This window comes from Choloepus didactylus, chromosome 5 (genome assembly GCF_015220235.1).
Source record: "Choloepus didactylus isolate mChoDid1 chromosome 5, mChoDid1.pri, whole genome shotgun sequence".
Lineage (NCBI taxonomy): Eukaryota > Metazoa > Chordata > Mammalia > Pilosa > Megalonychidae > Choloepus > Choloepus didactylus.
In genome coordinates this window covers 28,209,095-28,233,987 of record NC_051311.1, presented here as the reverse complement: position 1 = coordinate 28,233,987, position 24,893 = coordinate 28,209,095, and the positions used below count along the sequence as shown (strand labels likewise).

The window sequence follows — 24,893 nt, the reverse complement described above, 5'->3', positions numbered from 1 at the left end:
CTATGAAGCCACTGTGGTCAAAACAGCATGGTATTGGCACAAAGAGAGACATAATGATCAACGGAACTGAAATGAGATTCGGAAACTGACCCCCAGATCTCAGTTGACTGATTTTTTTATAAGGCCCCCAAATCCACTGATCTGGAACAGAACAGTCTCTTCAACAAATGGAGCTGGGAGAACTGGATATCCATATCCAAAAGAAAGAAAGAGGACCCCTACCTCACACCCTATACAAAAATTAACTCAAAGTGAATCAAAGACCTCAATATAAGAGACAGCACAATAAAACTCTTAGAAGATAATATAGAGAAACATCTTCAAGACCCAGTAATAGGAGGTAGCTTCTTAGATCTTACACCCAAAGCATAAGCATCAAAAGAAAAACACAGATAAATGGGAACTCCTCAAAATCAAAAGCTTCGGTACCTTAAAAGACTGTCAAAAATGTGAAGAGGCAACCAACTCAATGGGAGAAAATACTAGGAAACTATGTATCTGATAAGAGACTGATATCCTGCATATATAAAACAACAGTACTCAACAACAATAGTACAAGTAGCCCAATTATAAAATGGACAAAAGATATAATGGCATTATTCCAAAGAGAAAATACAAATGGTTAAAAAAAAACATGAAAAAATGTTCATCTTCACTAGCTATTAGGGAACAGCAAATCAAAACCATAATGAGATACCGTCTCACTCCAATAAGAATTGTTGCCATTAAACAAACAGGAAACAATAAGTGCTGGAGAGGATGTGGAGAAATTGGAACTCTTATTCACTGCTGGTGGGAATTTATAACAGTACAGCCACTGTGGAAGACAGTTTGGTGGTTTCTCAGAAAACTAGACACCAAATTACCCTATGATCTGGTAATTCCACTTCTTGGTATATACCCAGATCTGACAGCAGTGACATGAACAGACATTTGTACACTGATGTTCATAGCGGCATTGTTCACAAATGCCAAGAGAAAGAAAAAAATCCAAGTGTCCTTCAATAGACGAGTGGAAAAGCAAAATGTGTTATATACAAGCAATGGAATACTATGCAGAAGTAAGAAGGAACAAGGTCCTGAAACATGGCAACATGGATGAACCCTGAAGATACAATGCTGAGTAAAATAAGTCAGAAACAAAAGTAGAGATATTGTATGTTACCACTACTATGAACTCCCTTAACAATGTAAAATCAATGTCTTATAATGTAGAATATTGAGGACCTAGAGATAGACAGAAGCTAGTGAAGGGGTAATGATAACCTAAATTGTTCGCATATGTTAATGAGGGAGAATTCAAAGCTATGGAAATGGATAGGGGTGATGACTGTTTGTTAATGGGATTATAAGTATTAGAGCTGCATTGAAGTTGAACAGGATTGAATGGGGTTGTTTAAAGTCATGTATCCCAAAGACATACAGCACTACAAATATAGATAAGGGCTTGCATGATATACTTCTAAGGTATGACACTGGTACAGAGCTGACCACAGAGTGGTATATGGAAAAATCTACCTGGTGCATACTAGGGACCATAATTAATAGAAATACCTTACTAGGACCACACAAATACTAGGGACAAATAATTAAGGGCTGAAAAGAGGTATGAGATGTTTTGGGTCATGAGAATTGTTTAAAACACCAAGTGATGAGGCGTGTACAACCAAGTGATGATAATGTGAGATACTGATTGATTGTTGTGGACAGAACATATGCTATGTGAAATTAGGAACCCCCCCCCCCTTTATAAGTCAAGTTCTTGATCTTGAGGCTTGCTCTTGTGAAACTTATGGTTGTAAACGGGAGGCTAAGCCCACCTATAATTATGCCTAGGAGTCAGTTCCAGACAGCTTCTTTTGTTGCTCAAATGTGAACTTTCTCTCTCTAAGCCCAACTCTGCAAATAAATTCATCACCCACTCCCCAATGTGAGACAGGAACCCCCAGGTGAGTGCGTCTCCCTGGCAACATGGGACACGGATTCTGGAAATGAGCCTGACCCTGGCATCAAGGGATTAAGAATACCTGTTTGACCAAAAGGGGGAAAAGAAAGGCAACAAAATAAGATTTCAGTAGCTAAGAGATTTCAAATAGTCCTGGAGGTTACTACCAGGCAAGCTTCAGCTAAACATCCCAAATGGCCCTAGTATGATAAGTCCAAGTCAACAGCAGTCCCCAAAACCCCAAAGAATACCCAGATCCCTCTCTGAGACTCTAGAAAAGTTTCACTCACTAAGTTTATTCTTCAAAAACTTAAATCCTCCAGAGAGCTCCTATGCCAGCTAAGTCCCAAAACCTAGAGGAATAACCTCTTCAAGAACATCAAACAATTGCATCCCATTTTCCCATAAGGTCAACACCCCTTTTCAATATGAACAAGTTAGGGTGGTCACTGCCAGACATCCCTGAAGATTGGGAAAGTGATTAAATTAGAGGAAGAGGTAGCAATAGACAAGATAGAATAAATTTCTTTTTCTTAGACTAGCTGGAAGGAAAGAACTGAAATGGTGGAACTGTAACCCATAACATTCTTGAAATTTGCTATATAGCTACTTGTTAAATTGTAATTTGAAAGTTATCACTTTTTTGTATATATGTTATATTTTCACAATAAGGAAATAACTGAAACTATGGTACTGTAACCCATAACATTCTTTGAAATTGGCTCTTTAACTACTTGTTAAATTGCACTTGGAAAGTTATCATTTCTATGTAAATATGTTTTATTACACACGCACACACACAAGTAATATAACCAAAAAAAGTGACTTGTGAGTCTCAAGCAGTACTGTCCAGTAGAAATATAATGTGAACCACGAACGCATTTAAATTCTCTAGTAGCCACATTAAAAACAGCGGAGAGAAATAGGTGAAATTATTTTAATAATGTACTTGTTTACCCCAGTATATCCAAAACTACCATTTCAACATGCAAATCAATGTTTTTTAAAAACAATGTTTTCTAAAGCTGTTTTTTAAAAATGTTTTTTAAAATGTTTTTTAAAAACATTTTAACATCTAACATTTTACATTCCTTTTTATTCTGTACTAAGCCCTTGAAATCTGGTGTGCATTTTCTATTTACAGCACATCTCAGTTCAGACTAACCACGTTCCAAGTGCCCAATAGCCACATGTGGCTACAAGCTATCATATAGAACAGTACAGATCTAAGGGCTACCCAAATAATAAGGAGCAAAATCTTGATGCAATTTGCTCAAACTACATATCTCAATGAGTATCTCTGAGGGAGTACTTAAGCATGTAAATAAATATAAATGAGAACAAATACTGTAGCACATCTCCATCATATAGATTTTTATTATTTGGCTTTATTTTGACAGTATTTTGAATACAGGTTTTAAATAATTCTTTTCTAATCACTTAATAAATAAAATACAGCAAAAATAAGTGTTAACATGTATTAAAATGAAAAGAAAATACCTCCAATATTTTCCCTGAAGCCTTTTTCCAAGCTCTGAAATAAATTTCTGCAATGTGAACCATCAAAAATCTGTACCAAAAAAAAAAAAATTTCATTTTATTTAATGTCAGTTCAAAGAACTATACTTTTTTAGTGTATAACATTTCAGTTACTTTCCTACCCTGGGGGAAAAGAAATTCAGTTTAAACTAGTGCTTTGCAAATTATCTCTAGAAATATGTTATCTACCTATAGCAGAAACCAGAAAAAGGAAAAATTTTGAGACAGATAGTTGGAGTGACAAACTGATTTTTCCTCCTCAGTCAAGGCTTCACCAGAACTTTACTATTTTCTGTGAAACCATGAGAACAAAAGCCCAGAACCATATTATAAAGTCAAATATTCTTAAATATAAACACATTTTCAGACTTGGAGTCATTTTGAATTTTCCAAGCTAGTAATTGCCTCGGGTATAAAGAGCCTTAAAATATCGGAGTTGACTTTAAAATCATACACATTTAGAAATCTGTTAGTTCAAAGCAAATATTCTGCAAATGAAAAAATGTAAGAAAGCTTTTAATAAGCAGCAAGAACTTTGCAAAAAAAAAAAGAAATCCAGAATCAAATTCAAACTTAGTACATATACAACTGTCTGACACTGCAAAAGTTAGCAACCAAAGCCCAACTCAAAAGATGCTTTGAGGATTAAATTTTAAAATGCACATTAAATAGTTAGTGCAATAGCAGATAAAGAACTTAGCATTGTTCCTAGCATAGAGCAAACACTTGATATGTTAGCTATGATTACTGTTATGTTCAAAGAGGTTGCAGAGCTAGGACTAGAATGTGTACTCCTAGATTTTCACACTGCAGGATTCTTTCAACAAAACCACACATTTTAGTCCATATTAAATTGAAAAGTATATATAACAATATTCAAAATGGTATCAGATATAGTAGGGATATGGTCTTTATAAAAAAATGTGGCTGCTAACTACAAAATAATTTGACTATTTAAAGGATCATCACAAATTAAAATCTTAATTCCAAAGGGTATTACTGAAAAAGAATGATTTCCTATAGAAGGAAAAAAAAAACTATCCAGTGATGAATGGCACATAATGAATAATATCAGAGATCATTTTTAAAGCTTTCAATACTTTAACATAACTTTTAAAAGTCAGGTCAAATAGAATCTTTCAAAACCAATTAAAACAACACAAAGTATTACTTTTAATACTTACTTTTGTAATCCCTGTAACTGGTTTTTAATTGTCCCATGGATCATTTTAATAAAGTTTATATTCCAATTGAAGAGAGAACTAAGAAATCTTCTTCCCTATAAATAAAAATGTTTTAAAAATGATAAAAGGTTGAAATTGCAATCTAAATGTTATCAATAACTAAAAAACAAACAACTCTTTGGATGTTTAATAACCTTAAAATTTGCTATTATTAACCATGGAAGTATAAATAATTATAATTCAGAATATTTATATGAAAGTTTAGTTGGAGGGGAAATGCCTCAAGTGGCAGTTCCCCTGAAGATGTAAGCATATTTGATGATGTGCTATTGGAGTCTTGGAGTTACAGAAACTAGGAGAACAGATGAAGGGCAGGAAAGTCATCTTCCCTTTTGCAGTCAAGCAACAATTACCACTAAATTCCTCTTTCCTTGTATAACTACAGGAATGTAAAGATAAAGACATAGACAACTATAACTTGAGGCATTTACTATGCTGTCTAGTAATTAAGTTAAATGTTCCATAAACATTCATATGTCCGGTATCTATATAATCTAAAATTTTAAAATGCTTGAAATCATAGCATTTTAAGGTTGTAATGAATTGGACGTCAGTTCATTTCACCTTTTATAAATGAAAAAACTGAAGACTTGTATAGTTAAGTTAACTATTTGCTAAGCTAGAATTTTCAAATACATATAGATCCCAAGCTAACTGGGTGTGCCAGTTTGAGTGTATTGTGTCCCCCAAATGCCATTATCTTTGTGGTCTTGTGTGGGGCAGGCGTTTTGGTGATGGTTGGATTTGCTTGGAATGTGCCCCACCCAGCTGTGGGTAATGAGATGTTCCCATGGAGGCGTGGCCCCACCCATTCAGGGTGGGCCTTTATCTGTGGAGCTATATAAATGAGCTGACTGGGTGGGGGGGGGGGGGAGAGTGCAGCTGGGAGTGATGTTTTGAAGAGAAGCAAGCTTGCTAGAAAGGAAAGTCCTGGGAGAAAGCCATTTTGAGGCTGGAGCTGTGGAGCAGATGCCAGCTGCCTTCCAAGCTAGCAGAGGTTTTCCGGACGCCATTGGCCATCCTCCGGTGAAAGTACCCGATTGCTGAGGTGTTACCTTGGATGCTTTGTGGCCTTAAGACTATAACTGTGTAGTGAAATAAACCCCCGTTTTATGAAAGCCTATCCATCTCTGGTGTTTTGCATTCTGCAGCATTAGCAAACTAGGACACTGGGGGTTATAAATACATCATTAATATAGCATGTAATATTAATTCACTTACATGCATGCTACCAGATTATACATATGTAACTAAAAATTTTGTCTACAATATTTCCACTCTATAGAGTACACAAAATACATCTACCAAGAATTTCCCCAGTGAACACCACCATTATCTCTTCATTGTTTACCAGTTTACCACTGTGTAGTCCCAGAAATTCTACAGAAATGCCAACACACATTGATACAAATAGCAGGTTAACTATGCTTGCAACAGGCAGGTGAAAAAACAATAGTGCTGACTGGAAGACGTTTATGGTTTACCCAAAATGACTGGAACCTGACCTGACCAAATTAATAATGCTTCCTAAGTTTGGATATCATCAATTCAAAGGAGCACATCAATTTAAAGGGGAAAAAAGGAAGTTTTAACATACATACACATAAGGTAAACAAATGTAATTCACCAACTGCTTACGAATAAGTAAAAATAAGTAATTATATTTATATATAAAGTTTATTCATCTGAATCCACTATTAACTTTTACTATCTCCAAATTTCTTAACAATCCTGAAAATGCTTAGCACACAGACCACGCATTCAGCATCTTTTCCAATAATGATGATGCTGATAACAGAAATAATAACACAATCCAGCAATGTTTCTCAAGTACTTATTATAGGCCAGGCACTATGCTAAAGATTTTTAATGTATTACCTTTTGTTTATATGTATGACCTATTCATTTTTCCTCACAGGAATCCTGTGAAATATTTAGTTATTCCTATTTTACAGTAGAGAAAACAGAGGTTTAAATATTTAAGATAAGTAGTCTGTCCAAGGTCACCACCTAAGAAGCGGTGTTAGTCTTAATCACTGATGGTCATCTAATCTAGCTGGATGAAGATTATATAGGGGTAATGGCAAAACTGAGTCAAATTCTGTTTCTAACAACTACTAGCTCTGAGACGTTGAGCAAATTCTTAATTTATGAGCTTCAGAACTCATCCACCTTCTGAGAAATTTTCTTTACCTACTTCAGGGAGGAATGATTATTTCCTTTTGCCTCAAATGTAATTTATTACACTATATTATTGTTATCTATTCAATAAAGTTTCTGTCTTTCCTGCTAGGCCATGACTAGGTTATATTCCTCTTTTCACACCCACCATGGGCAGACAGACAATGCTGAAAAACCAACAACTGAAGAATCCTAAGACAATAGATCAGCAACATCCAATAGCACTAATTATGCAAGAGACTTCTGTAACTTTTAATTCTTTAGTATTTAGTAAGACGATGACATTAATTTTAATATATATTGTAATATATTTGTGATCCAATATATCCAAAATATTATCATTCAACATGTAATAAACGTAAAAAGTATCAATGAGATATTTTATATTCTTTTCTTACACTAAGTCTTTGAAATCCAGTGTGTATTTTTTGACACTTATGGCATATTTCAATTCAGACTAGTCACCTAGCCAAATGCTCAACAGCCACCTGTGGCTGGCTAGTGGCCACATTATTGGACAGCATAGCAATAGGCCTTAAGCCTTTCTTTGGATTTACTGGATGGGTGGAAGGAAGAAATCACGAATACAATGTGATGAAGATTTTGAGTATATGACTGAAATTAGGGTAGAGGATCAGATGTGATCCATAGGGAAGTGCTTTCTCAACCTTATTTTTAATCATTCTTAACATTTAAAATGCAATTACGGCTCCCCCAGGATTCACACAGACACCTGTTACCAACTGATTTAATGACGAAATAAGCAAGGACTGGTAAAATATTTGCTTTATACTGCCATGCAGTAAAAAGTGTGCAATAAATATAATAGTTCTTTATAGCTCAGCCTACTCTTTCATTAAAACATTGAAAATGTTACAAATAGCAACCACATGAACTTAGGAAAAACATCTATTAAAATGCAGCCCCCAAAGAGACCAAAATAGAAAAACCTATTTACCTCTTCTTTCTTGATATAATTAACATTTATGAAGCACTGAAGTAGCATATCTTTAATTTCTCTACTTTCCTCCAAATCATAATCAAAACAATATAAAGCTTGATGAATACGCCAAAGCCGACATATGGCTGCACCCTAGGAATGACATAAAAAAGAAAAATGTTATATTTAAGAGGTTTTTAAGAAACAGTAAGATCACATTTCAAATTAAGTATAAGAATGTCTTACTTCATAAATAATCATAATTTTAGATTATTCATCAAAGATTATGAAATAGTGACAAGTGAAAACAGATTTTAAATTTGCAAAATGTTACTTGTAGCTCTGGAGAACAATTTTTTAAAACACAGACAAAAATAACCATATATACTGATATACAGTAATGTTCAACAGAACTTTCTGCAATGATGAAAATATTCTATCTGTACTGTCCAGTAAGTAGCCACTAGCCATGTTTTATTATTGAGATATTGAAATGTGACTCACGTGTCTGAGGAACTAAACTTTTTATTTTTTTTTAACTTGAAATTAAATTTAAATAGCTACATGTGTTTAGTGGCCACTGAATTGAACAGCCTGGGATTAGACAATTAGGAAGGCATTAAAAACAAAATCCTGACTCAAGAGCTAAACAAAATTGACAGGGAAAATGAATTTTAAAAAGACAAATCAATGCAGGTATAAGGATAAATGTTAACACAAAAATGGGTTTCTCACTCATTCCCTTTGCCAGCAGAGAAAATCAGACAGCCAGCTGAGCATGCAAACAAAACGAGGTTTTTTTGTATAAAATTTACTGTTTCTTGAAGATGGAGGAAGAGATTGAGAGGAAGAAGTAGCAACAAACAAGGTAAGATTTAACAAAGTTCTATGAATAGTGAAACTTTACATAAATATATATATTTTTAGATGCTGGGGTGTTGGAATAGCTGTAAAGAGGTAAATGACATGATGGAACTGCAACCTATAACATCCTTTGAAATTTGTTCTATAGCTACTCATTGAATTGTGCTTTGAAAGTCTTCACCTTTCTGTATATGCTTTATATTGCATAACGGGGAAAGAACTGAGACTGTGGAACTGTAACCCACAAGAATTTTTGAAATTACCATTTAACTACTTGTTGAGCTGCACATCAAAAGTTAACACCTTTTTGTATGTATGGTATATTTAACAATAATGGAAATAGCTGAAGTTGTGGAATTGTGACCCAAAACATTCTTTGAAATTTGCTCTCTAACTACTTGTTGCATTGTACTTTGAAAGTTATCACTATCATGTGTATATATGTTAAAGTTCATAATAAATTTTTTTTTTTTTTTTTTAATTTACTGCTTCTTTGAGAGGGTATAGTGAGATGGATTCTCAGACACTGCTGGTAAGAAATAAGGTGGTACAAGCTTCCTAGAACCATTGGCAGTATGTATCAAGAGTCTTCAAGTAAATTGACTTAGTAAATTTCTAGAAATATAGAAAGAAGTAGAGATTAGAAGGGGGAAAAAGGCAAAAGAAATATCCTAAATATTCCCTACAATAACAATAATCTCCTTGGCTGGCAGAATTATGGATGATATTTATTTTCCTCTACAGCTTTCTTCATTTTTCCAATTTTCTATAATGAATATAAATACCTGTTGTCTTGATCAGGGGAAAAAAATTGTTTATCCTAGATTTCCAAACTGAATAACAAAGATAAAGTAGGGAAAACATACTAGCCAACCTGCAAATATGCTAAAAGTAACTCAATCCTACTGTAGTCATGTGAACCTGCTATGGGAACATAATTGACTGATAGCCTCAGCTGCTGCCCCTTTGGACTCACCACCACATTCACACCAAGGCAACACTTCCCCCAGATGCTCCCAACCAATGAATGAGCATGGTGGGAGTCCAGTGCCAGGCCATCCTCGCCAGTGCAGGATTCCCTCTAACAGGTAACTTTGGCTTATGACACTCCCCATTGGCATACCCAGAACTTTTTATAGAACTATGCAGCAGTCTGAGACAATCCCAAACTAAGCCTTCATATGACACGCCTGTATCATGGTCTGAAGTCTCCCCGGCCTACATCTATCCTTTCCCCCTCTCCTTCACTGAGCTTTCAGCCAATAAATTTCTTGCACATCCAATCCCATCTTTGTGTATGTCTCTTGGAAGGCTCACACTGCTATAAGCAGATACTTCTGGTTGCCTATTCCAGCAACTCATCCCTTCCTCTCTACTAAAAAGATCCCTAATTTTTCTAAGGGTAGCAATGTACCCCAGTGAAAACTCTACTTTCCAGTCAGTAGACAGAGGTGGTCATATGACATAGTCTGACTATTGGATATAAGCTGAGAATTTCTGAAAAGATTTGGTCCTTCCTGATCCTGTTTTATCTTCCTGCACAAAACTCAAACAAGAAGGTGGGGGTGGAGCAGCTCTCCTGCAACCATGAAGTGACACACACTAAGGAGGATGGAGGAAAAAGACTGGGATACTGATCACAGTGTGGCGCTACCACACTAACCCTTTACAGCCTATATCTGAAAATTTTATAGTTAAAAAATAATTCTCTATTTGTTGAAGTCCCTGTAGTCAGGTCTCTTACAGCCAAACACAATGCATAATTGATATGAATACATGCATTTTTTAAAGTAGACAAAAAACATTAATAAACATACTGTTTTAGTCTCAAGACTCTTTCTTAATAACATGATAAAAGCAGTTTTTCCCATATCTTCTTTGGCGGGCAGGCCTTTCTCCCACCAAGTAACACACAAATCCTGAATGGAACTCCGCAATTTTAGTTCAGATTCAGGTAATGCATATAAAATACCTAAAACAGAGTACAAAAATTGTTCAATTGTTAAAGCAAATTCTTATTAATTCAGATTTAACAGTTTTGTATATGAAGACTTTGTATATTATAAAGGTTTGCTAAGGAAGTAATATTAGTTTATGTTTACCTTGCTAAAGATCTGTATACATTATTTATAGAATGCAAATGATGTTAATTTAAAAATTATATTTCTAGTGTTACAAAAGCAGCCCCAATAGAATGGAGAATTATAGGACTGGAAAACTCAGAGATAGTATGCAAACCCGTAATTTTAGAGCAACAGAAATTGAGATTATCAAAATTTAAGTGCAGTGTCCAAAGTAACATTTCAATGCCTGATCCAAATCAGGTCCACTGACCCCTAATCCAGTACAACCATCCCTCAACATGTTGGCCCCAAATTTTGGCTCACAGGTGAAAAGCAGTAAAAGTAAGTAAACTATATTTGAGTTTTTGATGTTAATATTTATTAGATCTCTTTCTACTAACAAGTAGCAATGTGTATATGAGGACATTCATGTCAGCATTGTTTATAATAGCAAAAACTGGAAACTAAATGTTAACTATAGGAGATTAGTTAAAATCATTGTATATAATCCATACAATGGAATATATAGCTATTTTTAATGCACTTTTGTTGGGATGTGTTCATGCACCTACAATCCATCCAAAGTGTACAATCGGTGGCTCACAGTGTCATCAAGTAGTTGTGTGTTTATCACCATAATCAGTTTTAGCTCATTTTCATTATGCAAAAAGCAAAAAACAAACCCCAAAAAAGCCATCCCATACCCCTTATCCCCTCGTATTACTGAACCCCAAGCATTGGTGTGGTACATTTGTTACTGTTGATGAAAGAATATTAAAATATTAATGTTAACTATTAAAAAAAAAAAAGTAAGTATACTACAATTAATGCAAAAACTGCAGTGCTTCAATTAACAGAAAAGATCAAGAATTAAATTAATAATACTAATGTGTTTATAATTGTAATCCACAGGTACCTGAATTCTAGTTTACACTAATAAAATGTAAAATTCCTAAAGTAACCAAGAATTTGGCAGTAACTACAATGTTAGCATTAATCATTTTACCAAACAGTTATTTGAAGACTGTGCAAATAAACAAAGTGGTAGTTAAACTCACCAAGCATCTGGAGCTATTTTTACATTGCTTAAGAGTGACTTTTTAATAAAACCATTTATTTCAATGCAAAAATTTAGAATAAAACAACATACCAACAGATACATAAATCCAAATGAGAACGAGAATGAAAGCCTTGATGAGAGAACATTTCAACTGAAATTAATCATACTTACATAATGAAGGCTAACTGCACTGTGAGATTTTTCTTAAAAAAAATTACTTGAAACAATATCACTTTTATATCTGGAAAATGCTATTATACAAATATTTTATAATAATTTTCTCATTAACTCCAACTAGTATACCTCCTAAATTAATAACAAGTTTTACATTTAATTAAACCTTTAAAAGTATTGTGATTTAAATTTTACCATAGTAAAACTCCCCTAGGAGCAATTATTCCTCAGATCATGTTCATACATATTTAAAGAAAAAAGTTCAAGGTTGCAAATTCTTGGGAAAATGGAAACTATCTGGAAGTAATCATAAGCTGAGAAATTTATACTAAGAATATTTATATTTATACTAAGAAATTTATACTAAGAATATTTCCTTCTTTAACAACCTCTTGATCATTGGTCTATGAAGTCAAATAAGGCATTCCTGAAAAACCCACAAACAATAGTAGTTGGTTATTCAGTAATGCACAACTTCAACAGATGAAACATTTAAACATAGCTTAAATTAAACTAATTATTCAGGATAGCTCACAAAGTGTACTCATTTGTTCCTTTCCTAGCTGAAATAAAGGAATTGATTACAAAGTTATACCTTAATACCAATTCTGACTGATTACAAAATTATACCTTAATACCAATTCTGCTCCTAAATTTAAAGTTCATGAAAACAAATAGCCTCCTTTTCCGTGGTATTATCAGGTGCCCTATTTATAAAAATGCCACATTATAAAAAACACAACTTACCATTTAATATAACAGCACATTCTAATAAGGCTTCATAGTTCTCATTTTCATTTATTACAGACACAGAAGTAATAATCACAGATGTAATTGCATGAATTATTTCTATGTTTTTTGTCTATAAATAAAAAAAAATCAAAGCACCAATAAATTAAAATCATCAACTTAAACCTCAATTTTTAAAAGAAGTTTAAATGACACTAAATTTCTACAAGACAAGTCATGCTTCTAGCTTATTCTAAAAAAGTGAATTCAAGTTGAATACAAGTTAGTTGTCCTACCAAGAATAGAAAAAATGAACACTAAATAAATAATGGCATGATTAAAAAGTGGGTAAAATTACAATAAACAATTTCTAAAAGTATTGACTTATAATATGAAATTTTTCTTAAGTCCCTCATCTTAAATTTAATTATATGTAGTATAGACAGTATATAAACAATAAACAACTTCTTAACAAAGAATAAGGAAAAAATTCTATTTCTGAAAGATCAATACTACCATTTTTGAATCACGCTCTATTTCCATATTATCTTCACCCTTGATTTCCACCATCTGCCACCCATCCACTGGGCTTTCTAATAACACATCTGTTAATAAATTCTTGAGCCTTTGCCATAGTTCTTCTTTCTGTTTTCTTGATAATTCATCTAATAACTCATTCAAGTTGAAAGGATCAGAGGCATCTTTCTGCAAAATAAATAGCAAGTGTTACATTTCAGTACCAAAAAATATAGCTCTATCCTTTTTGTAATGACACTGAAAGAAAAATTTAAGTGCTAACATAGTTAAGAGTTCAAGAGTTTGGTTGTAATTTTCCAAATCCATTCATAAAAGAGGAAAAGTGCAGGGATTTTCAGATAAGAAGCAGCATATTCCTCCTGTCTATTCTTTCCTAGTATCCTAACCTTGGGAGTTTAAAATTTCACCCACTTAGCAAAACCCTCTCTGAAATCAATCCAAATGTCCATCATCTCCAGGCCTATAATTAGTTTACAAACTATGCTGCATGAAGATACTAGTCTTCTTTAGATATCATTCTCTCCCACTAGCCAATGAGACTACTTAAAATCTTCTCAATTACCTTCAAAATCCCTGAACACAACCATTTACTCTCACTGTTAGCAGATGACCTCACCTACTATCCGATATAGCAAACAGAAACCATTATTAAAAGGGCATAGAAGAATCAGCCCACCACAATTAAGATGGCAGAGTGAGAAGCTTCAGGTCTCTGTCCCCGCCACAGAAATTTTGAACATTCAGCAGCAAAAACTGGCAGAAACATCTTTCTCAACGCTCCAGAAAACAATTAAAGGTCTGTAGTAACAAAGCAAGAGCCTAATCAAAAAAAAGTCCAATTAAAAGTTGTAGGATCTCATGGTGTCCTGACTGGCCCCTACGCTGCCCCTTACCAGCTCAGAATGGAGCTCACCTACACTCTCGGTGTGGATTCCTCATCCCAGTTCCAGAGGGAGCAAAGTAACTCTTGTGCACATACTAGGAGCATACGTCTGACACAGCTTGTCTGGTGGTAGCCTGAGGGACTCCATGTCCCAGAACTTGCCCACCTATAGAAGGCAGCTCCTAGAGCTCTCCTACAGAACATTGCGCAAGAGCAGTCAAGTGGCTGCCTGGGGCCAGGGATTGCTGGCTATAGTACATACAGTGCAGTGCCTGGAACCATGAGGAAACTGCTTTCTAAGAGGGGACATTCAGAACCATGCAAATGAGAAAATGCCTAGAGCCAAATATACATGGCTCAAGACAAGACTCATACACAGAAAGTATCAAGAAGACCCCTATGCTTTGGCATGAAGCTAGTCTCTAAACACCCTGTCTGTAAAAAATAAACTTAGAGACAATGACAAATGCAATGTATGATGGAAGGAAGGAAGGAAGGAAGGAAGGAAGGAAGGAAGGGAGGGAGGAAGGGAAGGAGGGAGGGAGGGAGGGAGGAAGGGAGGAAGGGAGGAAGGGAGGAAGGGAGGAAGGAAGGAAGGAAGCGAGGGAGGGAGGAAGGGAGGATGGGATGGAGGAAGGGAGGGAGGGAGGGAGGGAGGAAGGGAGGAAGATAAAGGAGGTTAGGGCGAGTGGGCAAAGGTGGCAAAAACGTTAAAATTGGTGGATCTGGGTATCAGGGAGGTAGGAGTATGTTGGAGTTCTCTGTAGGGGGTTTGTATTATTTTTGTAGCCATCATGTATGCCTGAAATTTTTTGAAAATAAAAAGTTAAAAAAGAAATAAGAAAAAAAAAAAAAGGGCATAGAAGTCATCATAAAGGAGCTCCCTATGGCCAAATCTGGGACAATGTGAGCGCCAAAAGAGTGACAGTTAATGGATTATAACCATTGAATAAAGTTAGAATCAGTGAGTCCATACTGATAATTAATAAATAACAAGAGAAAGCTCTTGCAGGAGAATGCCAATGAATAGAGAAGCAATAATGCATTTGTAAAAAAATTTCAATTTTATAGCCATCATAGTAATAATTGAATAGGCAAGAATCATCAATGGGTGCTAAAACTACTGGGTAAAACTTTGGTGAAGAACAGGATATTTGCATAGTCTCAAAGTATACCCCCATAGATTACTTATTAATTACAAAGGTGAAAATAACACTTTACCATAATCCTTATCAAATGATCAAAATTAACACCACCAATAATGGGACAAACTGGCATGATGTGCTTCCCAACATGAGTGCACTGAGAAGGACATAACATTGCTTATGGAGTCCCTGCCAAAACACATAAACTGAATCTAATCAGGAGATCATTAACAAATATGAATTGAAGGATATGCCACAAAACAACTGGCTTCACTCTTCAAAACTGTCAATGTCATGACAAAGTAACATTGAGAAATTCTCCCAGATTAAAGTAAACTAACAATACATGACAACTCAATGAACGTGTTTTACTGCACTGGATCCTAGATCAGGAAAAAACATTGCTATAAAGGATATTATTGGGGCAATTATAGCAATTTGAATATGTGCCACAGATTACAACTTTTCTAGAAGTTTGAAATTATTTCAAAAGTTACCAAAATAAAAAAAGAGAGAGAGAAAATAGAATCCATGAAAGCAGAATTCCCTCAATATTCTGCCATCAAATTTGAGCAACATAAACCCCTATATTTCTTCCTTCCCCTCTGGCCCTTCTCAGGGATCTTGTATTCGCCATTATGCCTCCCCTTCTCCCCTTATTGTCAACCCCATTCTTTACTGACCCTTCCTAAAAACATGCAATTATACTCTAGTCTCTCCCAGCTTAAGTTTTTTAAAAATCCAACAACTTTCATCCTACCCTCCTCTCCAGCTACCACCCTTATTCTCTTACTCACAGCCTATCCATCTTATAAAATTAGATTTCCACACAACTCCACTGTAACTGCTCTTGCCAAGGTCAATGACATCCAGTAGTGCTTTTTTTTTTTTAATTTAATAGTTTTTAATTATTCTTACTCTAATTCCTGTTTTATCAATTAGGAAACTAAGAGTCATCTTACAAGTTAAGTGAGATGACCACATTTAAAATCAGCAAGTCAGAAAAGTGAGGCAAGTATCTTCATCTTCTGACTCCTAGTATTTTAGAAAGAATGCCATACCATAAACCTGAGTTATTCATTTGAAATAGAGTGAAAGAAATGGTAGCATGGAATAAGATGTGATACCAAATATGTTTTCTCCTTCATAATGTCACCATTCTGCAATGTCTGTTTATACCCCTCTGAAATATGGAATTAAAAATAATTTAATATAGGGTTGTGTCTTATGATGACTATGATGATAATAAAGGCAAACTTATATTCAGTGGTCACTATATGGCCTAAAAAATGCATCTTCATCTAATATTACAGAACCTTTCTCCACATCTCTCTCTCCTTCCTTTGTTTCTCTGTCAGCAGTGCTCCCATTAGTATCTGAAGTAGGGCAGGTCTTTTATTGGCAAAATCTCTCAGCATTTGTTTGTCTGTGAAAAATTTAAGCTCTCCCTCAAATTTGAAGGAGAGCTTTGCTGGATAAAGAATTCTCGGTTGGCAATTTTTCTCTCTCAGAATTTTAAATATGTCATGCCACTGCCTTCTCGCCTCCATGGTGGCTGCTGAGTAGTCACTACTTAGTCTCATGCTGTTTCCTTTGTATGTGGTGAATTGCTTTTCTCTTGCTGCTTTCAGAACTTGCTCCTTCTCTTCAGTATTTGACAGTCTGATCAGAATATGTCTTGGAGTGGGTTTATTTGGATTTATTCTATTTGGACTTCGCTGGGCATTTATGTTTTGTGTATTTATGTTGTGTAGAAGGTTTGGGAAACTTTCCCCAACAATTTCTTTGAAAACTCTTTCTAGACCTTTACCCTTCTCTTACTCTTCTGGGGCACCAATAAGTCTTATATTTGGACGTTTTATTTGATCTATCATATCCCTGAGGTCCATTTCGATTTTTTTCAATTTTTTCCCCATTCTTTTTGTTCTTCCATTTTCCGTTTTGTCATACTCCAGGTTGCTGATTCATTGTTCAGCTTCCTCTAGGCTTGTACTATGAGTATCCAGAATCGTTTTCATTTGGTCAACAGTTTCTTTTATTTCCCTAAGATCATCTATTTTTTTATTTACTCTTGCAATTTCTTCTTTATGCTCTTCTAAGCTCTTCTTCATGTCTTTTATATCCTGTGCCATGCTCTTCTTCATGTCCTTTATATTCTGTGCCATGGTCTCATTGTTTGTCTTTAGTTCTTTGATTAATTGCTCCAAGTACTGCGTCTCCTCTGATCTTCTGATTTGGGTGTTTGGGTCTGGGTTTTCCATATCGTCTGGTTTTTTCATATGCTTTAAAATTTTCTGTTTTTTTTTGGCCTCTTGGCATTTGCTTTACTTGATAGGGTTCTTTTAGGATATGTATGCTAATTCAGAGACTTCTCTTTAATTTGTCAGATCTACAGCTTGGTGACATACACTTTCTCTAACTAACCAGAAGGTGGCGTCTGTGAGCCACCCATTCTCCTCAAGCCAGTTCTCCCCAACTTTGTCTTTGTGGTGTGTGGGGGTCTGATTCTTGTGGGGTCCAATTGGTGCACCAGTTTTGCGTGTGCAGTTGGTGCTCTCCGCCCTGAATGTGGGGTGTGTGTCTGAGTGGTTAGGGAGCGAGGGCAGCTTTAACAATCAAACCTCCCAGGTGTTCCTGGAGATTTAAGGCTGTTCCAAGAGTCTAAACCTTCAGTTCGGTCTCACCACAGATTCTATCTGCCACTGACCCACAAGTCCTTGGTATTGGTGTTACGGTCCCTGGGATTTCCGAGTGGGTCCCTCTTCCAAGCTGTGCCCTTCTAGGGCCTCTGCTGAGGGAAGGCTGTGCTACGTCACAAGTGTGCGCCGTCCCTCAAGGGAAATTCTGCGCCGCAGGGCCGTGTAGGGGCATTCCCAGCCTGCCAAACGGATAGCTGAATGGGGCGTGTTAATTTCCCCCTTTTCGCACCACTCTGCCTTCCTAGCTCCGGGACAATTAGCTGCAGGTGTCCAAAAGGCTATTGCCATGCCAGATATTATAGCATGTGCATGCATTGCTGGAAACACTTCCTGTCACACTGGGTTTTTTGGTGTAGCTCTGGGCTGGAGCATTCCCAGCCTGCCAGGAAGATGGCTGCAAGGGGCGTGGTTTTTCCCCCTTTTGGCTAAACTCTGCCTGCCTCGCTTCAAGACAATTAGCAGCGGGTGTGCGAAAGGCTATCGTCCACGCCAGATACTGAGACGTACTTACAGGTTATGGAGACACTCTTTCTGCCGCGCTTCCCTGTGCAGTTCTTGCTGCCTTATCCACAGCCGCTTTTGGGTTTTTAAAAAGAACTAGTCCGACTCCAAATGCCAACCCACGGTTTCCCCACACCGCAGTGTGGCTGCTGGATATTCAGCAGGCTTACTCGCTCGCTTCAGAACGCAGACTCCTGGTTTCACCAAGTGCACAGTCCCTTTGGATTTAGCAGAACTTGTCCAGCTGGTGCATCACTGGAACTGGTGTTCTGGGTGACTTTCTGGCTTTTATCTAGTATTTTTCATGGAGGTGTTTTTTTGCCCTGTCTCTCCTAATCGCCATTTTCCGGAGGTCCAGATCCACAGTTTTTACTTACAGATTTTATGCTGTGATCTCGGGCATTCCTCCCAATTCAGGTTGGTGTATGATGAATGGACAGTCATGTTTGTCCCCCCACAGTTATTCCGGCTTATTTACTAGTTGTTTCTGGTTTTTTCAGTTGTTCCAGGGGACTTCTTGGCTTCCACTCCTCTCTATGACGCCATCTAAGAGCTCCCCCAGTAGCGCCTTTTTATTCCCCTGAGCACTACTAAACACTCCCTCCACTACAATACCACCCTTTCCAAATTTACCTCCTACCTCTCTGGGCACTCCAGAGAACAGCATACAAAGCCCTTACCATGGCCTACCAGGCTGTATATGATCGGGCCCTCAGCTACTTGTCCAATCATAACTTCTATCACTCCTCCTTTCTCTCATTAAGACCAGACCCCTGGCTTCCCAAGCACATTCCTGCCTCAGGGTTCTTTGACTTTGCTATTCCTTCTGTCTATAATTTTCTTACCCAAAATTGCCACATGATTCATACCCTGGTTTCATTCAGGTCTCTGATCAAATATCACCTCTTCAGAGGCTTTCTCTAACCAACTCAATTAAAATGGTAGCCACCCCCATCACTCCTATCCTTTATGCTTCATCATTTTTAACATATTGGTCAACGTGTTCTCTTTCTCAACCACTAGAACATAAACTCCATCAGGGCAGAAACTTTGCTTTCTATGCCACTGTATCCCCAGTCCCCAAAACAGTGCCTAGCATGTAGGAGGCACTTAAGAAATATCTGTTAAATGACTGAATTCTCCTCAGTCCTCTGTCTTCTTTTACTCCTCTATCACAGATTCCCAAAGTATGATCTATGGCACAGAGATTGTGCTTTATAACTGCTCATGTGGTATTTCATCTCTAAGAAACAGTAGGTGAATGCAGGAAACTACACCCAGCTAAATGGAGCCAGACAACATCTACCAGCATGTGTTACGAGCTACATCTATTATCCACATCCAACGCTACAACATGCTATCCATCCAATTTCAAATGATCTGCTTTCCACCACTTCCCAGTAACTCAGCAAGCTGCAACCCTTCCAGCAGCCTGTGGCCGCATTGTGCCCTCTTCATTTTTTCCTCTTTCCTCTTGGCCTATTTTGTATTTTTCTTCTGTGTCATTTTCTCTCACTCCTTTACTACCTCTCTTTCGTTCTCTGCCTCTCACATACGGGATCGGCAGGTGGGCCGGTAGGAGCACATGCAAACTTCAGAAAAAGTATCAGGTAGTATTTATGTATTTTTTTAGTGATTTAACATGCATAAAACTGTGCTACCATTTTTATTAGGTTCTAATCTTTTATTAATGTGTCACTGGCAAAGTTCTGACTATCGTGCCCTAACCCTGTTTTCCCCTTAAGCCCTGCTGATTTTGCATAGCAGGGTGATTTTTAGTCATGCATATGTTGCATTATAGCAGAAGTTACTGTATTTGGTGGGGTCTATCGAACAGCTCCCAAACTCATTTAAAATGCCAGATCTTTTCTTTAGTTCTTATGAAGCTGAACCACGTGAAACTGCCATCATTCAGTCACTCTGACCTACAATTTGGCATTTTGTCTAGCTCAACTTAATATAACCAAGTGAGGCACAATCCCACCTGTTCCCATTTTTATGTTAACTAAGGACTACATGGTGATTTAGGTACCAAGTTGAGTTACTAAGTGTTTAATTTGCTATTCATAAACTAAAATTAATGCCTTATTACTATGAAAACTAATTCAAGTATTCTAATATTTCAGCTGCAAAGCAACATTACAAAGTTTCTACTGCACATAACAGGGATAGTTGGAATTAATGCACTTCTGAAGTAGGATGCTTTGTCATCAGTATAGCATCAGTGTTATCTTGAGTTAACTGTGCTATCCAAATGTTGCCATTTTGCCTTTTGATTTTAAATTAGTATAATTTAGCTTCATCATCAATTTAGTTTGCCGTGATTTTAGTTAAATCTATAGCATGTAGTTTGCAACAAGTCTTTTAGTCTTTAAAACATGTATGTGTTGCAGTTCTAATATTAATCATCTATTCATACACAAAATGAGAAAGCTCATTTCTCTCTTCCAAAAAAAATAACTACATAAATGTTGCTAGGAACAGATTTATTATTAGGTTCCTCTCTAATTCTTTCTTATCACTAATTCACTTTTCATTGCATGATCAGAACAGATGAAGTAGGTGGCTATGGAATCTTGTGTCCGGAAGTCAAAAATATTTTAAAGCTAGTCCTTCAAGGTTGGAGTTGCTTAGAGTTCTGCCCTGGGCCCTTTTTCTATTATTATACTACAAAGATGATTCCATGCATTCCCACGACTTAAGCTTCTGCCTGTACACTGATGACACCCAAATTTCTATCTCCAGCCCAGACCTCTTTCCTAGTCTTCAAATATATATGTCCACTGCCTACTGAACATTGCCTTTCGGATGTCTCCAAAATTGAACCCAAATTTCTAACTTGACCCTTTTCTTACGTTATCCCACGGAATAGAACTATAAAGTAGAAACGTAGGGATATTCTTTGACCCTTTCCTTACTCTTCCCCAACAATCAAATAGTGTTACCATCCCACCACCTAATGTCTCTTAAATGTATTCATATCTTCCCATTTCCAAGTCCTAATTCAAACCATCATTATTAGTAAGAGTCTCCTAATTACTCTCCCTGCCTCTTGTTTTGGACAACTTTAATCTATTCTTCACATGTAGCCAGAAGAGTATTTCTAAATTGCAAATCTTATTTTTCTTCATCTCCCTTCTATATCACTATTTACCTCTCTGTGTTTTTGTTCTCATCCTTTCTCACACACAGGTCACTCCCTGCTTAAAGCTCTTTGATGCTGCCCTTTTACCTCTCAGGATAAAGTCTAAACTCCTTAAAATGGTAAAGAAGTTCTGACATAACTGCCCCCACCTCACCCCCGCCCATCTCATCTTTTGCCCCTCTTCCTCTTACATTTATTTGTACACTCCAGCCCTACTGAACTTCCTCAAGTTCTTCAAACACAGCCTACTTTCTCTAGTCTTTAGAGTTATCCCTTTTAGCTAGAATGATCATTCCCCTACTTCCCTCACTTCTATTTAGCTTTTAGTCATAGTTTCCATATCTTTTCCACTGAGATGGGGAACACCTCATGACTGGATTTGGTGCCCCTCCTATATTCTCTTATACCTTCCCCCATCTTGACACTTATTACAATGTATTTCTAATTGCCTGTTTACTTGCCTGAATCCTCCACAACACTGTAATAATCTGAAGGCAAAAAAAGTATGTCTTCCTCACTATGCCCCCACACAGCAAGAGATCAATAAATATTGGTTAAGTAAACAAAAACACAATGCATTTAAATCATTTGGCACCCTTAAAAGAAAGAAATACAATTTTTGACTAGTTGCCCGTCAGCAGGTCTATTTGGCTAAAGAATTTTGTTTTTTGTTTTTTTTTAATAAAGAACATGGATCCCTAAGAATTCAAAGAGATATATATTTTATGATCTGACAACCTTAGATAATGATTTTAGAACATTTTTTATATTCACAGTCAAAATCACAATAAAACTAAAATATGAAACTTACATCAAGATGAATAAATTGCAGAAAGTCTTCAACTAACTCCTTAGACACTGCTTGTACAAATGACTCACGTTTTTCCATGACAGATGATACTATTTTTCATATGGCATTTATTTCATAACACTAGAGGAAAACACAATCATACTGTAACTTGCATTTGTAAATATATCTTTTCCTCATGGTTTAATTTGGTATTAACATCCAAACACTGCAAGAAAATTCCTGCACCATCTGGAGTAAAAAACTTGTAAAAATACTCTGATATAAAAAGTTATAATATCTGAAAAATAATTTACATATTTTCATTACTAACAATATCAGCAATATAACATTACCTTATTATTAACAATTAATGAAGCTCCCATCTAAGGGTCAAGAAATCGAAACTGCCCTAGGAGGTTCCCCTTCTCTTCCTTTTTAGTACCTAAGCAAGATGCCATTATTAGTCATTATGCTTGTTGCTAAACGTTGACTCCTGCTGTTTTTAAAGGCAGATCTGAGTTAGCAACAAAAACAGGTGATGCAAGCTGTTAAACTCTGAAGACTCTACCTTTCTAAAGTGTCATTCCTCCATCAAGAAAAATCCCATAGTTACAGTCACCTGGTTACTCAGAGAATGACCTGAGAACAGTGCACTGGTGTCACCTGGGAGCTTGTTAGATTGTGCTATGCCCAAGCAAAGCACCCTTCTCCCCAATTCTACAGGATAATGAGTGCTTAGGGGATTGTATACACTCTACCTAATAGCTTGTGTTTACCTAAATAAATCCTATTTTACTTTTATACTACCTGGTGCTAGCAGTATGTGCCCATGCCCTCCTCTAAAAACATCAACCCAAAGAAGAAATAATAGCAAAATGATGGAATATATTTGCACATCGGACCCCTTCACTTTAAAAACAAATAAACACCTTCTGCATTATTATGACTAGAACAATATGGAAAAGTACTGGTAATTACAGCTAGTATTACAGTATAGGGTGTCATCACAAACATACAATCCTAGATCTTAATTTCTAAATTAAATGAACAAAAGTAGAAAACAACCTTAGATGACTTCCCACATAAGTAACACTGAAACCCAGCCACCTCATTCCTCAACTCAAATGGCTAGGCTATGAAGTATAATTTCCTACTAGTCAAGAAAATGCAGAGGGGGGTGGGGCGGGTGGTTAGCAACAAGCATAATGACTAATAATGGCTAGTACTAATCTATTTATGATTTTAAAAAATAAACAATATTCCAATAAGGTACAATCATAGATCTTAAATTGGCAAGAATGTGAACCCTCCAATCTTTTTTTATAATTCGGATAACTTTCCTTGTTTTGTCTATTACCAAATGTTTCCCTTTTGGTATTTTAGTCTTATATATCTATTTCCACCAGAGTATTCAATTAATTGGTATACTCCCTATTTTCTTTCTTGTGCAAGTGATCATAATTCCTTTCAAGATTACAATTTTTTTAACTGACACTCAAAATGGCAACACAAGACTTTAACCAGCCCGAAAGCTACTTTCAAGGTAAAGGACCATCTGATCCATTCCTACAGCAGGGTGCTTTTCACTAGAAGGGCCACTAATACCAGATGAATAAAAATGGGAATTAAAAAGGAAAACTCACTGTTGTGGCGTCACCCGCCTGTGTGAGTTAGTTCTTCATCATCTCGCGTAAAACTCTCCGCCAATTTCCCTCCACTCGGAGACAACGCAGGGGCAGCACGCCAAATGTCAGATCCCCCGTGTTCAGGTGTTTAGGGAATTCTCCTTAAGACTGAGAGGAAAACAAAAGGCGTTGGCCCTGAGCTCAGGAAAACACATCCTTCCCTGCAGTTTCCCAGCTTTCCATGTTAGAGAAGTTCGCTAACTAGGGCTGTAGTTTTCAGATCGCGGCCCAGAAAGGGGTAAAGTGTCTTGGCCGGAGACCCCCAACCCTCGAAAGTATGCTGAGGCAGATTTCTCCGCCTGACTCCTGCTGCTTTTAAATTTCCCTGCTCAGAGCCAAATCCCGGGATCAGTCCGGTTTGCTCACCTCGTCTCCGGGACGCGCCGATTCCCGCTCTCAGAACCAAAATTCAAATGCACCCGCCGGCGCCAGCGACGCCGCTCTAACCTCGCTTTCAGGAAGCGTCGCTCTCGCGAGAGCTGGAGCGCGCCTGCGGCGTGGGGCCGGACCGGGAGAGCGCGCGCCCCGCCCCGCTCCGCCTCGCCTCCCGCCCCCGAAGCTCCGTCCCCACCCTCGCGACCCGCCCCTCGCGAACGGGAAGCCTCGGGTTACTCCTCGGGTCCTTTCCTGGCGCCTTTTCTCCCACTACAGCACAGGCCCCTCTACAAGCCGTCAAGTCTGGTGTCTCCTCAGGGCGTCCCCTCCCGTCTGCCCTCCCCTCTGGGGTGTGGCCTTAGAACCAACTGTTCTTAGATTTCCTTGACTCCCA

General features: G+C 37.0%; 1 protein-coding gene across 6 annotated transcripts in view; it reads right to left on the bottom strand.

The window, feature by feature from the left end:
* The window catches only part of NCAPG2 (non-SMC condensin II complex subunit G2), a 107,000-nt gene extending 82,359 nt beyond the window's left edge, over positions 1-24,641 (bottom strand). For 4 of the 6 annotated variants that reach the window (XM_037835709.1, XM_037835712.1, XM_037835713.1 and 1 more), the window contains exons 1-9: positions 24,491-24,641; positions 24,083-24,232; positions 22,461-22,580; positions 13,256-13,444; positions 12,758-12,872; positions 10,531-10,685; positions 7,868-8,002; positions 4,669-4,763; positions 3,446-3,515 (exon numbers count right to left, since the gene is read on the bottom strand). In XM_037835709.1, coding sequence (XP_037691637.1) covers positions 3,446-3,515; positions 4,669-4,763; positions 7,868-8,002; positions 10,531-10,685; positions 12,758-12,872; positions 13,256-13,444; positions 22,461-22,538 — 837 coding nt within the window. In that variant the 5' untranslated portion in view covers positions 22,539-22,580; positions 24,083-24,232; positions 24,491-24,641. Of the gene's footprint in view, positions 1-3,445; positions 3,516-4,668; positions 4,764-7,867; positions 8,003-10,530; positions 10,686-12,757; positions 12,873-13,255; positions 13,445-22,460; positions 22,602-22,792; positions 23,263-24,082; positions 24,233-24,490 lie in introns of those variants that run through there. The other 2 variants (XM_037835710.1, XM_037835711.1) reach the window with 2 other exon arrangements.
* Between the last annotated feature and the right edge of the window lie 252 nt (positions 24,642-24,893).